At 37.7% G+C, this 16,668-nt stretch overlaps 1 protein-coding gene across 9 annotated transcripts in view; it reads left to right on the top strand.

Moving 5' to 3' along the window:
- Positions 1-235: 235 nt before the first annotated feature.
- The window catches only part of FREM1 (FRAS1 related extracellular matrix 1), a 70,872-nt gene continuing 54,439 nt past the window's right edge, over positions 236-16,668 (top strand). For 4 of the 9 annotated variants that reach the window (XM_072921691.1, XM_072921693.1, XM_072921694.1 and 1 more), the window contains exons 1-8: positions 240-639; positions 5,426-5,934; positions 10,318-10,412; positions 10,954-11,252; positions 11,744-11,940; positions 12,608-12,931; positions 14,293-14,401; positions 16,203-16,334. In XM_072921691.1, the coding sequence (XP_072777792.1) occupies positions 5,620-5,934; positions 10,318-10,412; positions 10,954-11,252; positions 11,744-11,940; positions 12,608-12,931; positions 14,293-14,401; positions 16,203-16,334 (1,471 nt within the window). In that variant the 5' untranslated portion in view covers positions 240-639; positions 5,426-5,619. Of the gene's footprint in view, positions 640-3,970; positions 4,058-5,425; positions 5,935-10,317; positions 10,413-10,953; positions 11,253-11,743; positions 11,941-12,607; positions 12,932-14,292; positions 14,402-16,202; positions 16,335-16,668 lie in introns of all 9 variants that reach the window. The other 5 variants (XM_072921692.1, XM_030258041.4, XM_072921690.1 and 2 more) reach the window with 4 other exon arrangements.

The raw sequence follows: 16,668 nt of genomic DNA, 5'->3' as shown, positions 1-16,668 counted from the left end.
TGACAGAAAGCTGGAGAGATTGAATTATATGAGATATTTAATAATTGGTAGGATTTTGCCTATATTCTTTGTCTTTCTTGCTGTTCTGAATGGGAATAAAGAAAATTATAATTTGAATAGTACTATGGTAGTGTGTTTGTGGGGATTTCAAAGGAAATAAACAAGGAAAAGTGAGCACAAAAAAAAAAAAAAAAAAAAAAAAAGAGCGAACATTAATAACAACAGCTTAGTTTTTGGTCCCAACAGACTCAACTAGCAGAAGGGGAAAAGAAGATCTGGGGCTGGCTAGCAGAGAAACATTGCTGAGTGTAAACACTACAAGGCATCTCTGAGTGCTTTTATCATACGGAGCCTGAAAGTATTTGTAATTTGTGACTCTCCAGTCAGGAGCAGTCTTGCAAGCAAGGAGTGTTTATTGTGGATTTTCGGTACAGAGAAAACTACGCTCAAGCTGACCAGAAAGACTGGAATTTCATCTATCTCTCTCCCCTCCCCCTCTCTGCTTTCTCTCTGTTGCTCACTCATTGGATTTCTTTCTCTGCCAGCCTTTTAAAACAGAAATTACTGGGTCAGTGACATACATTTTTCCTTTTTCTAGTTTGATCTCATGTTCAGCCTCCAGCAGAAACACGACTACCTGTAAGTATCTTATTCAAGTTTGTTGTACACACTGAATGCTTTGGTGTTTGTGGTTGTAATAGTGCTTAACAGCTTGCAGAGTCCAGTTTGTTGCTGAATGTTGCAGCAGAGCAGCCAGGCAGTAATTTTTGAGCTCGAGATAGATGAAAGCTCAGTTCTAACTTTGAGGAAAGCAGGCACTGTGTTTTACCAGTGGTTTAGTAGATGTTAACTGGAAAGTTTGCATTCAAAAATCTTCCTTTATCCTAATATTCAAGTCGATATATGTTTCTCAATTATGCTGATTTTTTTTTTATTTTTATTTAGATATAATAAAACCTAGTGGCTTTAAAAGCTTGGAAGAGCTAAATAAGATTTATTTTATTAAAGTTGTAGTATTAATGAGACACACTAGAAGAAATGTGACAAAAAGCACTGAAACATATGCTAAAAACTTTTGATATTATAAGTCTCTAAAAAGGATATAATTCAGTCATTTGGGATAACTTATTTTTAAATGAATGTTTTAAAATTATACACTTATTTTGCAGTAGGGATCTGTCAGCAGTTTTACATTTTCATGTTCATTCAGACAGCTGATTCATCTAAATTAGGCAGAGGCTTATTAGTCATATGGATGCATAAAAGTTTACGTGTATCCCCTAACACATGTGTGCTTAAAAAGGTTTTATATTTCCTGCTGATTTCTATGTATTTATCTGGAATCATCACCTTTTAAAAATATGTTGCTTTTACTGTGTTTTGCTGAGATATTCCAACAAATTCTGCAGATAATTATACACTGTTTCTTCAAATGGTTATTAAGAGGGGATTTTTCAAGTTACTTATTTTCTAGTTAGGGATTTTTACTAGTCATGATCTCAGCTAACTCAGGATTGCACTTTACTTTAGGCAAACTGCATCTCTGCCGTTGGCATGGGTCCAAGGTGTAACTACTTCCAGAGTGTTATCTGCCATTCCTTAACTCAGCAAATACCTTGCCAAATACTTAGCTTCTTGGTGACCTGTAATTCCTGTTTGTAGTGCATGGAACAAAACTATTTAATAGCAAGCAGTCCAAGGGATGCATCTGTTAAGTACACATTCAGAAATTACAACCCCCTAATTTAATAGCTCATGATACTTTCATTGCCCTGGGCTAGATTTTAATTGCTGTAATAATATTCATCTTATTTCCTAGAAATTATGGAAAGCTCTTACTTGTTTTCTTTAAAACTGTCCTCGAAATTTTTTGTTTGTTTTTCTGTTTCTTGCAAACTTTTTCTGGTATTCATTAAATCAAATCATTCTCTATTATCCCCTTCCAGCTTTGCAAAAGATTAGGGCAATTTTGATCTATCTGCTCAGGGAAATATCCCAGGCAACCAGAGATTTTGTCACATACAGAGAAACTCTTGAAGTCTCATCTAAATCCCAATGAAGGCTTTGGGTGTCATTGAGACTTGGCTCAAAGTCATTTGTGATTACTGATGTTTTAGTCAAGGTTTAGTTATTAAAGCTGAGACTTACTAGTGCTGTTCCATATTTTACTTTCAGTTGTTTTGTGTTGGTAGATAGCTATCTAAATAATTTGTATTAATCTTTAACTTACATCAGTGTGAGTGTAAGCTCACAATCAGACTCACTAGCTTGTTATTTTTGTAATTCACCATTGCATCATTTCTCATGTGCACAGCAGCCCTGAGGGAAAACCACTTTTGGCACTTGGAGGAAATTTTTAACAGAAACCATTGTCTTCACTGTCCCCGGTTTGGTATGTCCCTCTGTCAGCTCTGCAGAGTCACATTCACCACCTCTTCAGAGGCCCCTTGTCCTCTGCCTTCCCCCCAGCCTCTGCTGAGTGGGCAGGAGTTGCCAGCAGATGAGTAGCTCCTTAGCCAAGTGTCCCTTTTTCAATGCCTTAAGCATATCTTTGGGACTTACCTTCTAGACTTCCAAATCTCAGAGCCAGCTTGGCCAATTGCCCATAAGTATGGGAAAGGGGATTTCCTTGCTTGTTGCCACATTTCTTTTATACTAGTATGGGTATTGGATCTCAGGGGAATTACTGGATAGGTGGCAGGGTATAACTCTGTGTTTTGCAGAAATATACCAGGTAATTAATTTAGATCCTAGCAGTCAGATGGCTCTGTCTTTTCAGGTTAGAGTCAGCACATGATTTAGGGTGAAAATGACCTCTGCAGGTAACTGTACCCATCTCCTTCTCCAATAAAAGCCAGTTTTATGGCAAATCTGGCTTCAAAGTTTGATCAAACAGCTCAGGCCTTGATTAGTTGTTTATTAAATAAACCTTGATATTTTAATGGGTTTGTAGGTCTCTTGTGCTCCAAACACTCTTCTGCTAGAAGTCTAAAAATAAGCAATACGGCCTCTCTTCTTCAGGCTGAACAAATCCACCTGTGTCAGCCACTCCTCATAAATCATATGCTCCATCCCCACTGAGAAATAACAACTAGCATATGATATGTCATGGAACTGACATGTCTGTTTTGCTTCTGGGACCAAAGCTGATAGCTTTTTGTGAGATACGAACCTGGAGTTGTTCAGTGCTTTCAGTTATTTTGGCATTATAGACAGACCCTTAGAAAGTTGATGAGAAAACAGCTTAATTTCAGCTTAATTTCTTTCTGTGTCATTTGTGGATGCTGTTATTTCATTAGGCCACATCTGAAATATTTTGGTGCATTTAGAATTAAATAGTCCCTTAGCTCTATGTCCATTCTGAATACACAGGTGGCATGGCAAGGAGTAGCAGAGGAGAATCCGGTTCAGCTGTGATATTAAGGGCAGAGAAGTAAGAAGATTGTAAGGAAGTTCAAAGCAGCCACAAAATGTGACAGAGGCATCACCAGCAGTTGTCTATCCACTGAAGAGCAGAACACGGTCAATCAGGATAAATACCATGTAGCACACACATGAATTAATTGAAGCAAAGACCTTCTTCACAGAGAGGGAGGATGTTAACACCTTGGCACTCACCTCAAAACCTTTTTATTGTCATTATGTCCTAAAAGAATCTCTTGCCATTTCATCTTGCTATGATTTTATAAGTAATTAAGAAAGTGAGGTTGTACTTCCCAAGATCTTCACTTGGCCATCTCAGGAGACAGTCCTACAGCATCTAAGTAGAAGACAGTGGCTGGAATATATGGGGCAATTATATAGTGATTCAGGAGCTCTGTCTGCACCTTAAAGTAGTCAAATCAAGGCTGTAATACACAGTGACAACAGGACCAAAATTGTAGCAGAGAATGTCTCATACATACACCATTAAATCCATAAAAATACTCCTGATTCCTCTTGTACTCTTTCTGTTCTGTTTTTAATGCAGGAAAGGGCAACATAGAAGCCACTAGCTGCACCCAAGGTTTACAGCTGTATTCCATGCTGGGATTTATGGGGCAGGCACCAGAAACAGGTGAACCTGGGCTATAGCATAGTCAAGACGCAGATGTCTCTGCATGAGTGTAATTTTCAACCTGGTGATGAAGCTGTCTCTCAACTTTAACATTGTTTTATGATAGCTATCCACACTGGAGTGAAGAAATTCAAAACTATCCAGGCTTTAATTTTATAATTTCTGATAAGGTGCCATTAAGAAAATGGTTGTGAATAAAGCTATTTTGCACAATTTTTCTATGCTTCAGTCTGCTATTATGGAGCAGAGAGTTAGTGGCATTGTCATGAGATGTAAACTACAAGGTCTATGTGTCAGAGTCATTAATGACCTCTTAGGTATTTTCCAAGTCCTAGTCTGAAACAAAAATTTCTAATTATCTTATCTGAATTTTTCTACCACGGATTTCATTTTTTCCCCACTGGCTAGAATTCTACATGTTCTCTCATATTTTCTTTAGACTGGTATGGTTTCAATATTTTAAACCAAAATGGATAGACTTTCAGATAAATACCTAGAAAGCCAAAGTAAAAATTTGCATTCCAGCTACATAGTCAACATACATCTAACTTTAGATGTATGTGAGACTCATTGTCTTCAACCTTAAATATAAATATAAATAAATAAAGTGAGTGGATCTGTCTTGTTTAACTTTTGGAAGTGAGTAATTTTACAGAACTTCTGAACTGCCAGTTGTTTTTCAGTGAAATTTGAAACTGGGTGAATATGTGCATTCAGTTACAGACTGCTCAGAAAGTAATTCTGCCAGAAACAGTGGAGTGAACACTTACCTATTAACAACAAAGAAAATAAAGACATACAAGGAATTTTTTTAAAATTCACTTTCAGGAAACTTCACTGTTGGTTGTAAGGTTGTGGCAAATAGTAGTAGTTGGGGCATTAAAGTAGTTAGGGTATTAAAAATTTACAAAAACTAAAGGAATGTTGATACTTTACTGTCTTGGAATTCTTATAATCTTCTCAAATTTAATTAAATCAATATAACTTCCTATTCTTCAGGCTATAACTTCAGTTGCTTTGGAAGATTGTAGAAGTTAAGCTTTTAAAAGGATTTCAATAGTGCTTGCTTAATGTCAGAAAAAAATTCTTATGAGGTTATAAACATGAAAGATGAAGATTCACTGTAATTAGGGGCATGAGAAACTTGTGTAATTTATTTTCCATATTATCTTGTCTTCTTTATTTTCATCAAATTTTTCTCAGAGTTTGGGGTTGTCTGCTATTTTCTGATCATGTGTCACTGAATGGTATTGAAATGAGCTGCATTTGTCAGAAATAGTGGAAGTATTTTATATATGTTGTTTTGTTTTTATCCCTATAGTTGCCTGATGCCTTTTAGCAATTTCCTTTCTCTTGTTTTTTTTTCAGGATTTACAAACTTTGGAAGGACTTGGAGAACACATTCATTGTTTTGTCAGGCTTGATCAATGGATTTTATAAAAAACCCTAAGGATATTTTGAAAATATCGGCCCAATAACTGCCCAAATTTCAGTCAAGGAGAGCCTATTAATAGAAAACATGTCACGCAATTTTTGTCTGTGATTAATAATACCTTCATTACATGGTGAAAGTCTGCTGGTGGAGGAAGAAAACTCCTTTTGTTAAGAAATTTTTTCACTGGTGTAAAAGGCTGGCACTCCCTTGTAATATGAAGCCCTTTGAGAAAAGCTGGCTCTTTCTACTGCTGCCTGTCATGTTAAGAGTTGTGTACTCCTCCTTTATTAGTGTGAACCTTGGGGTGAAAGTGATGAAGGGACAGTCTGTCTTTCTGTCAGAAGAAGACCTCAACTTTTCCATCCCCAGAGAGAAAGATGCCTGCAAAGTGGAAGTGATCAATGAACCAATAACACAGAGGGTTGGGAAACTTACTCCACAGGTATTTGGGCTCTGTTTTGCTGCCTTGAGTGTTAGTGTGTGCAGGTCTGGGAGAAACTAAAAGGAGTTGCTTGATTGATTTTTGTTCTTTGCGTAGTGTGTAAAAGGCATGGAACTGAATGATGTGTGGGATTCAGCCTTTTGCTTAAATAGATATCTGGCAGAGAACTGCAACCTTGAAATCCAAAAGCTGAGGTCAGTAGCACAACTGCACAGAAGTGAGTGTGGTCAGAGTCTCCTTTCACAAGTGAAGAATGGGTATTAAAACTTCCAGTTAGGAGATATCCTCCAATCTCTCTGCTGCTTATTTTTCTCCCATGAGGGTAACCAGTGCCCCTTGAATAATGCATATCCCACTACAGCATTTTGAATTTTAGTCACGGAGCCACTACTTAAGGAGCAATTAAGAAAAAAAAAATCACATACAATAAGCACATTGTGTGCAGCATTGTTTGTTCTGCTCTGCAACAGCCAAATTGTTAGCAGATGGCAAATACATTAAAACTCCCCTGTCTTCTGTTCAAATATTGAGCTTGTAGTAATAATGAAATATATTTCACATATTACCATTCAGCTACTCATCTGCTTTACAAATAGCCCACCTGAGTTATAGCAGGAAGGAGCTGAACAGTTGTCATGAAGATGTAATGTTATAGACAGAAGATAAATGGTTTTAATGGTTCATAACGAAGCAGGTTTTGGTGATTGAAAAATTCTGGTTTGTGCCACAGCATGTATTTTCATGTGATTGTATACGAATATAGTTTTTAACCTCCTTTCCAGGGTTTGTGGTGGCTTCTGTGAAGATAGGTGAAGAACCACCAATCTCAATAGATTTTTCAAAACTTCTGGCTTGGTTATCAGTATTATTTTTGCAAACCACTGACAAGTACTTCAGCTGAATCAGCATTCCTAAGGAGCAGAGACATATCAGGAAAAACAAGACAATGTGTGATCTTTAGAGACTGGCCTTACGTAGTGTAGTGCATCTGCTGAAACTACCCAGGGCTTGTTTTCTACCAGTGCAGGGACATTGACCATAGTACCCCACCTCTACTTCCCCAGTATTGTTGGCCCTTGACTCATACAAACATTAGAATCATTAAGACTGAAAGACCTTGAAGAACATTGAGTTTAACCATTAACCCAGCACTGCCAGGTGCACTACAAACCATGTCCCTAAGACCAACCTATATATAATTTTCAAATGTTTCCAAGTATGGTGATTCCACCATTTCCTTGGGGAACCTGTTTTAATGCCTGACCAACTTTTCAGTAAAGAAATTTTTCATAATATACAACCTAAAGGAGAGGAGGAAAAGAAGGACATACATGTGTAACCAACGGTGAACCTCTTCTGTAGGCAGTCTGTCTGGCTTTGCTTCTAATTTCTGCCTCAGCTTCTATGTGCAGTAGGACCCAGGTGTTTTGAAATAGCCACTTAGTCCTCTGTAACCCACCATGTTTCAATCATGTAGCTAGAGGCCCTTTTCAAGAGATGCTAGGAGATGTGCATTCCCTGCACCTTATTTTCCAAACTACCTCCGCTCTCCGAGCCCCACTTCTGTTGAGCATCTGCTCTTCCATGGCCCTGAACATGTGCCCAGGAAGTTGGGTGTGGAAGCTGCAGGCACACATGTAGAGGGAAGAGCTCTGCTGGGCAGGTGGCCCTAGGGCACCAGGTTGGACAAGGCTGGGCCTGCTAGTGGTGCCTGAGCTTTCACCATTCCTGAAAAAAGGTGCAAGAGTCTAGATCTCCTAGTGCCACTCATGATCTTTCCACAGGAAATTCTGCAGCAAGAAAAAGTCTCTGGTATGATCTGGTTCACTTCCATTAAATAATGTTCTAGGAATGTATGATAATTTAATTATAAATTGTAATTAAAAAGCAGTTGAAGTGGAAAAAAAATCCAAACACAATAGTAATTAGGAAAATATTTAGATTTCCTTTGTCTTACCCAGTGAATTTATAGAAAATTAGAGTTGCCTGTTCATACAAAAGGAGAACATATCAGGAAACATAAACCAGATGTTTTTTTCTGCAAAACAGATTGTGTCTCTATACACATATAAACTGACTGTCAGTCAGTGGTGACAAACGTTTGTGGAAACATTCTAAATTTTCCAATCTATTGTTACCAATTAAGATGTGGAACTAATGATGTCTTAAAAACAAGGACATTAATTCTTTGATATGATTGGACCCAGTGAGATGCATTCCAGAGTCATTAGGGAACTGGAAGATGTAGCTGTTCCATGATATTTGAAAAGTCATGGCAGTCAGGAGAAATCCTAGTTTCCAGACTGGAAAAAGGGACATACAGTACACATTCTTCAAAAGGGTAGATCTTTCCTTGGAATTATTGAGCTGTCAGCCTCTGCTCTGTGCCTGGGAAAATCATGGAATGGATCTTCCTAGAAGCTGTGCTAAGGCACATGGAGGACAAGGAGGTGATTTGAGACAGCCAGCATGGCTGCACCAAGGGCAAATCCTGCCTGATCAACCCATTGGCCTTCTGTAATGGAGTGACTCCATCAGTGGGCAAGGGAAGGGCTCAGATGTCTTTTATCTGGACTTCTGTAATCACTTTGGCCTTGTCCACCACAACACCCTTATGTAACCAAAATCCTATTGACTCTGAGGTCTCTACACTGATTTACATCAGTGAAGAATCTTACTTTCAGTGTACAACATTAAGCTTCTAAAAATGCAAGTGAGTTTTGTATAAAATATAATTTTTTTTCTTTAAGATAGCATACCAGATAACTACTTCTTAATTTTATTTTCCATTTTTTTTGCAGACTATCACATAAGTAATCCAATTTATTACTTAAATATCATGTTCCTTTATGTTAGTTTGTACTAAGAAAGAAGGGACATTAAGTAAGAAAAAGCCATAGAAAAGACAAAGAAAAAGACATTTTTTGGTTTTGCTTGGAAAAAAACAGCAGAGCACACATTTCTATGGCATTTGAAAATAATGCACAACAGAATAGCCAGAAAATAGTCAAACTTTCATTATATGAGAGTAATTTTGTTTTTCACATATTGTTCTTGTCCTTCCTTTCTAAGCAGTCCCAACAAATAAAACCAAGTGTACTTTCCATAACACCACAGATTATTCCAAGAGGTTAATCTATGCATATATGTCTAAAAAGCAACTAACTCATCACTGAAAAAAAACCCCAAAACAACAAAATAAAGGAAAGACTTTGTACAATGCACTTCTTGATGAAAGTTAAAAGCAGGCAATAAATTAATTTTAAAACTGCTTGGAATGTAGAAAAATTATCACATTGCTTGAGCACCTGAAAATGACTTCAGTGGAAGCAGACACTTTCACTAATAATGAAAACTGAGAAACTCTAACTATTTTTCCATTATAGAAGAATGTAAGTTCTATTCTGTGTAATGGTGAGAAAGAAACAAAGTTCAATAATTCTTAAATCCTTTAATGTAAATCCACAAGATGATCATGAGGTACTTCAGTTTAATAAGTATTAACAATTAATTTGGAATTAAATTATTACATCAATTTTACACTGGAAGAGTATCCAAAAATGTTCTCTATGAGCTACACTTTCAGTCACAATTTTAAAACTTACTAAAGCCCCTCAGTCATTTCACTGTCATCTAAAGTGGCTGGGGAAATGAAGAAAATTCATGCAAGGCACTTAAGTTTTATGATTCTTTTGTCATATTTTAAAAAATTACTGTCATTAAGAAATTACCTCTTAATTTTTTGAAAAATAAATGGCTAGTCAGTCGGCCATATACATATATTAATTGCTATTAGTTATGGTCTCATGTCTGTTAGTGAGTGTTGAACAGATTTCACTTTAGTGTGTGGAAGTCCATATAACCATTTGTGAATACTGCCCCGGAAAAATGCAATGAAAATTACATTTAGATTCACAGTGAAATGCATTTCACTGAGTGGGAACAACTCTAAGTTAGCAAAGTTTCTAACAGAAATTTCAATGAGTTGTACTTTTGTGGTATAATTATAGTGGACATAAAGCAAGATTTATTATATAATCAAGCTATTGTCGTGAGCAACTTTACAAGTCAATAAATCTCAAATTATAATGCTGGAACTGCTGGCTTTTCAGCACCACTGCAGTTGTATGTACTGCTGGATATATCTACACCCTTAACTCCACAGGCTGCAGTGGTAAAGAAGGTGAGGTCAAATTATTTGTTGCACTGGGGACTCTCTCTGGGAGATTACAGTACAGGTGAATACCTATCCATAAAAATGAACTACATATTAAACATTTTGTCAGTCTGATGTATTCCAGGCACTCAGAGAGAAGTAGAACAGGGACTGTGAAGTTAACATCTTTGGCAATGTGGTGCCAGTCTATTCTTTCTCCTTCATAGGTTTTTGACTGTCACTTCCTTCCTAATGAAGTCAAATATACCCACAATGGATGTCCGATTTTAGATGAAGACATGGTCATGCTTAGGCTGTACAGGTAAGCAGCAGCAGCAGATCATACTTCACTGTTACCAGGAGCCCAGCTGACCTTAGGAAGAGTAAGCAGTCCATTTTTTACAGTTAAAACATGTTCTGCTGTACATGTTGTAACTACTTAGATTCAGCAGCTGCATCATTAGTCAAGAAGTGACCATCTATTTACAGAAATATTTCTCACCATGTATTGCAGATACGCTCATTTAATGTGCATTACATATTGCTGGCTTATTACACAAAACCAGTGATTTTTCATTTATGCTATGGAAAGTGACAATAGTACTTTCAGAGTACTGCATGTTCTCTGCTGTCCTGCTGATAGGAGCAGACACTCTCATATTCACACAGAGAATAACCCTTCACACACACCGTTATAAGTAGGGGAATTTGGGCAGCAAGATCTGGGTTATGGTGATTCAAGGCTTGAGAACACGAGAGAAATCAGTTCAAGTAATTCCGTTTCGAAGATGCGGACAATGCCCAAATCACAAAGCAACAGAAGATGGCATGAAGCATAACTAATTTTCTTCTGTCCCTTGCAGGTTTACAGAAATGGAAACATTTGTAGAAACATTTACCTTTCGTGTGCAGCTACTTGAGCCAGACTGTAACATCATAAAAATGCGCTCCCATGCTTTGGAGGTCCCTGAATACTACGGTCTGTCTAGGGTGATTGACAAGAATGTCCTCACCTTTGATTATGACAGGAAGATAAACCTGGATTGCACCATTTCCATAATCTCTTCAGAAACTCACCTGCCTGCTCATGGCCAGCTTATCACCAGGAAAGTGCAAGGGCAGTTTCATGGAGATCAGTCATGGAGCTTCTTCCCTGGCACTAGTATGACATGCTCTTGTTGTTTGCATTAGCACCTCCAAAGAGACACAGCAGATAAGTCTGCAGCAGTGGGCTGTTTCAGACGTGCTGTGTAACAGTGGGTCGTGAGAAGTTTAATGAATATCTTCAGCTATTGTGGGCGTGAAAGGGACATGAAGTTTTTGTGAGACACCATGCAGATCACAGATCTAGTCAATAATTCCTTGACTGGATTGTGTTTCTGGCCCATAGATATGTGGGCCAATGTGACAGCTTTGTGTGTGCCAAGGCTCAATAAAAACAGCACAGGTAGTTGCTGGAAGCAGCACCTAACCAAAACACCAAGGTAGCATGTATTTGGAAAACATCAGATGAAAACAAAATCCTCTAGGAGAAATTAAGTCAGGAAAGGAACCTCATCACACTGTCTCTCACATGGTTACTTTAACTACATGGGCAGGTTCCCCATGGTGGTTTCTGCTCTGGTAACTTTCACTATTGCTTTTGTGTTACAGAGCACAGCCTGGACCAACAGTGCAGAAATGGGAGCTGTACACTGGGCCTAGGAGACATTAAAAACAAAAAGATGAGTTGTGAAGAATTTCTGAGGATGGGAATTCATTATCGACACCTTGACCCCCCCTCACCTGACACTGATTATATTCCTGTGAGGTTGGATCTCTCAGACAGCAGAAGCAAAACTCTGCACAAGGTAGGTTTTTATGCAAGTTTATAATGTCTGATTGTCATCCTGTGTTTTTTGACATTGTTGTTTCTTTTTTAGTATTTTTTCTCCTTGTCCCATTTGAAGAGAGAGAGGGAGCCCTTAAATTTTTTCAGTTCTTAGAAATTTACCAGCTAAGCTAATGATAGGCATTATCCTCATGCCTCTATGATTAGATCATTATAGCCACAGAGAAACACCTCTGGCTGATTACTGTCAGACATAAGTAGTTTATCCTGAGAGAAAAATTAATTCTGGAATAATTCCACAACTTTTATACAGCATGATCTGCACTGACTTCAGCATACACAGTAATTATAAGTTAAGAGCTCTGTGAACATATTCAGTTAATAATAATTAATAGCTTGTGCATGTTTCTGTCAGATAAAGTTATTCATTAAACTCACATCAAATTAAGTAAGTAGTTTCAGACCCAAATTAAGGACACAAATAAGACTAGTGAACCTGAAAGTCATATTCATGATGTCTCAATATTTAGTCTAGGCATTTTCTAATTAAAATATTTTAGTTTTTCTTTTAAAATTAATTATTGCTTCAATATGTAACCTGTTTTGCTATGTGAAGCTAGAAGAAATTTGATTTATTTTTTCACTTTACTTTGTCTTTTCAGTTGTCTCATTTTTTCCTTTTGTAGACAGAGTATGCATGGCTCCCTGTTCAGATTAGAGGTGCTGTTCCCAACCAAATGCCCAAAGCTGCCCCAATGGCAAAGTTCATCCTCGAAGTAGATCAATTTATTTTAACCCCTATTACAACCACAACTATTGATGCTGAAGACAACGAAACTCCAAAGTCCCTGCTTATATTCAACATTACCAAGCCACCTCCACAAGGCTTTATCACTCACCTCTCTGACCACACAAAACCTATTGGCTCCTTCACGTGGAAGGATCTCAGTGACATGCTCATTGCTTATCAACCTCCAAACAACAGCCACACAGAGAGGAGGAATTATGAGGTAACAGTGGGATTTGTGAACATTTGCTGGTTTTCACCTCCTTAAGATTAAGTAAAATGGAAATAAATGTAATCATATGTATGGATATTTTTCAGGGAAAAATGTTTTTAAAACTATATGCAATACAGGAGCAAAGGCAAAATCTTGTACCACTTTCTCTTATGACACATCATCTTAACTAACACAAAATACATGTTTATCGCTCACTACATAAGAATTTCTTCGTACTGAAAACTTTTTATCCTCTCTGACTGAGAAATATCTAAGCAGGATTTTTTGTTACTAAGAGGAGTAGTGAAATAACAGTGCTTGTACAGCTACCCAAGAGTCTTTGGAAGGATCAGGTGCCTTTTACACACAGCTTTTATCCCGGCATGATGTTACTGATCCCTGTGACCTATTTAGGGGTGACATATTTAAAGCCATGAAAGACCAGTTAAAGGCCAGGATTGCTCTTTGGCCTTACAGCCTACCTGCTGTGATAATGGTGGTTTAGGGATAAAAACAAAGGGCCTCCCAATGGTTCCTGCTGGGAGTAGTAAAAGCATATCACTAACACAGAGAGCATGATGGAAATAGTGAATGAGATCAGGCTTCTGTCTGCAGGTTCTTGAGTAAGTTACGAAATAACTGTCTGATAAGTTACTTAAGGAATTATCCAAGCAAAGAAAAATGGTTGGTACTAAAGTAATAAAACTGAATAAACAGGAAATCAGAGCAAGAAAATGGTTGCCTGGAAAGCAGAGCAACAGCAACAGTAACTGGCAATTAATGCTGTCTCACTTTTTTTTTCTTGGCTGTCACAGGAACCTCCTTTCCCTGTTTCATTAAAGTGGGGACCAGACATCCTACCAAAACATCTGCTCCTTAAGTGGCTCATCTTAGTTCTGCTTTCAACATTGTCTGATTGCAGTTTCAAAAAAATTGACAGTTCTGGAACCTGAAAACTCCAGTGTTTGGGTTTTTTTTTAATTTTATTTTTTTCTGTAGTAGTGCATGTATTTTCTGTCATATCTATTTCTGGTCCTAAACATCTTAAAAGAGCAGGAAATGTCTTCTCCACTTTTTATTACTACTAATTTAAAAAAGCTCTACATTAACTGATGATTGAACCCCAAATAAAAGGAAAATTATACACACTACAAACTAAGTTTCACAGAATTCACTGCAAAGAGCAAAGAAGGTAGATACTCAGTTTCATGCATAACTTTCATAACTCTTTTTAGAAGTTAAGTCAAGTTTTGTTTATTAACATATTATCAGATACCTGTAAGATCTCTCAGGAGAGAATGCACTATATGTGTTTTGGAGTACATTTGGTTTCCAGTTTTCAATAAGCAATTTATCTGTTTTCACAACAGGTGGAGTTTGAGGTGCATGACTTCTACTTTGAAAGGAGTTTGCCAATCACTGTGCATCTTTCTATCAGAACCACAGATACAAATGCCCCTCGGGTTTCATGGAACACAGGTGGGATCTCTTAGCTAAGTTAATTTTGCTTCAGAATTAATAATATCTTGACTCACATATTCGACAAAGCTCTAAAAATCAGATTTACACATGGAGTCTAAGATAATTAAACTGAAGGAGTAGTAATCTATTTTCCCCTATATCCATTTTGGAGAGCACATATTACAACAACTTGAAAAATATCTAATGTCTTAGCTGGAATGAAAAATAAAAATGGAGTTACAGGAAAACAGTGATTTATTTATACAGAATTTTCTTGAAGAATGAACTGTACATAAAAAAAGTATGAATATTAAGTAAAAATATATGATGGACTAGGAAGAGTGGGGTAGCATGTGGGAAAGACCAAGGCTTGTAGGTGTTGTTTAAAGTGGAAGTGCAAAAATTAACATCTAGGAAAAAGGGCATGATATACAACCAGCCATTTAAAGCCTGAAAAACTTACAGGGTTAGGTATAATTCAAACAGATTTATAATGCCTGCACTGGAAAGAGAACAGAGTCTCTCTGTAGAGTGCATTGATATTTAATCATCAAAAGGAAAAATACAGAAGATCAAACATGTCTAGAAGTTAACACCAGCGAAAGTGAAGTTTTCCTATAGTAGAAAAGGGAAGGAGCTGAGAAGAAGGTACCTCATGTCCTCCAGAGAAAGCTCACCTGAAATGGCTATCTAATTAAGAAGGAGCACCATCCTCTGACAGGAAGATCTACATATGTTTTTAACTGCAGACTCACCAAAGAATACAAATGCCCAGTTACAGAAATTGTGAGATTTCAAGTGCAGTGCTCCGGTCAGTGCAAATGTCCAGAAATGGGCCTCCTCAGGTTATCAGATAATTAGAAACCAGGTGTCAAGGAAATTTCCTGCTTACCTTTTAGATATCCCTCTCTGTGAGCCACAATTGCACTACCCAAGACTTTCACTGCTGGGACTGCAGCCATTCACAGCAGGTGGCTCCAGTGACCTGATGGATGTCCTGCTTGACTTCCTACACTCACCACACACATAGAAACAGACATCTTTCTATTACTGGCTCAGTCTGGGTTTCTAATATTGGAATCCTACCTGTCTGTTTCCTCTATGCAATTTAACTGTAGTTCAGCAACACAAAGTTGACTCAAACTGGGTGTCTCCAGGAAGGGACCCTGAACAAAGGAATCCCTGACTTTTATACCCCCACAGTCTATGTGTACTTGTTCCAGTGGTGATATTTGTTCTTGTTGCAGTCTCTGGGTGAGCAGCCACATCCCGTTCCCTCTTTCAGACAAAGGGCCCATTGACAGTTCTTTGCCTAGGCCTCCAGATATTTCACCCCCACCAAGGGCAAAATGTGCAGCTACCTGCACTAGGTGCATTCTGCAACATCAGAATTGGTTGTTTCTCTGAAAAAAGTTCCTTAAAGAAAGTGAAAAAAATCAAGTATGTCAGAAGCTGTTATCATATTTTAAGGTGGCCTTAGAATAATAGCATTATAGAAGTATTAAGGTTGAAAAGAACCTCCAAAATTATCTTCATCTGAAGGTCACCATGCCCACTGAACTATATCATGAAGTGCCATGTCTGCTTTTTTTTTGAAAACTTCCAGTGATGGTGACTCCACTGCTGCCCTGGGGAGCTTGTTGCAAAGCTAAATTACTCTGCCAGTGTAGAAATTTTTCCTAAGATCTAAACCTCCACTGGAATGTCTTTCACACATAGATGAGTAGACAGAATTAAATATTCCGTGTTTTTTCCCTTGCTGGAAACACCTATAGAAGTGTTAGATGCTGACAGTGACATAATTCTCTGCTCTTTGCAGGCCTCAACCTTCTAGAGGGGCAATCCCGACCCATCACATGGCAGCACTTCCAAATTGTAGACAACGATGACATCCAAAATGTTCGCTTGGTCACAGTTGATGGTTTACAGCACGGGCAACTGTCAGTCAGAGGTAGGTAATTTCAGCTGCAGAGATGGGAAAAATCTCTATGATAAAACAACTCTGCTCCCTCTGCTGACCACCTTCCCCTGCTACAACCATACTAGGCATAGGTATTAAAACAAGAATGTTCAAAAAATTAAGTATTTAAACCTTTAATTTCCTAACATATGATTACACTCCAAAGGCAAAATTTTAAATAAATTAGCTATGCTTTCATTGGGAAACATGATTTGGGAGAAACACAGAAGAATTTTCGGTTCTTACATTTTTGCTTGCAGATGTTAAGGGATATCAAGTGATTTTGTTTTGTTGGCAAATACAGACAACATTTGGATATAGTAGT

Source organism: Taeniopygia guttata, chromosome Z (assembly GCF_048771995.1).
Source record: "Taeniopygia guttata chromosome Z, bTaeGut7.mat, whole genome shotgun sequence".
Lineage (NCBI taxonomy): Eukaryota > Metazoa > Chordata > Aves > Passeriformes > Estrildidae > Taeniopygia > Taeniopygia guttata.
The sequence above is the reverse complement of the archived record's forward strand: the minus strand, read 5'-3'. Positions and strand labels throughout refer to the sequence as shown.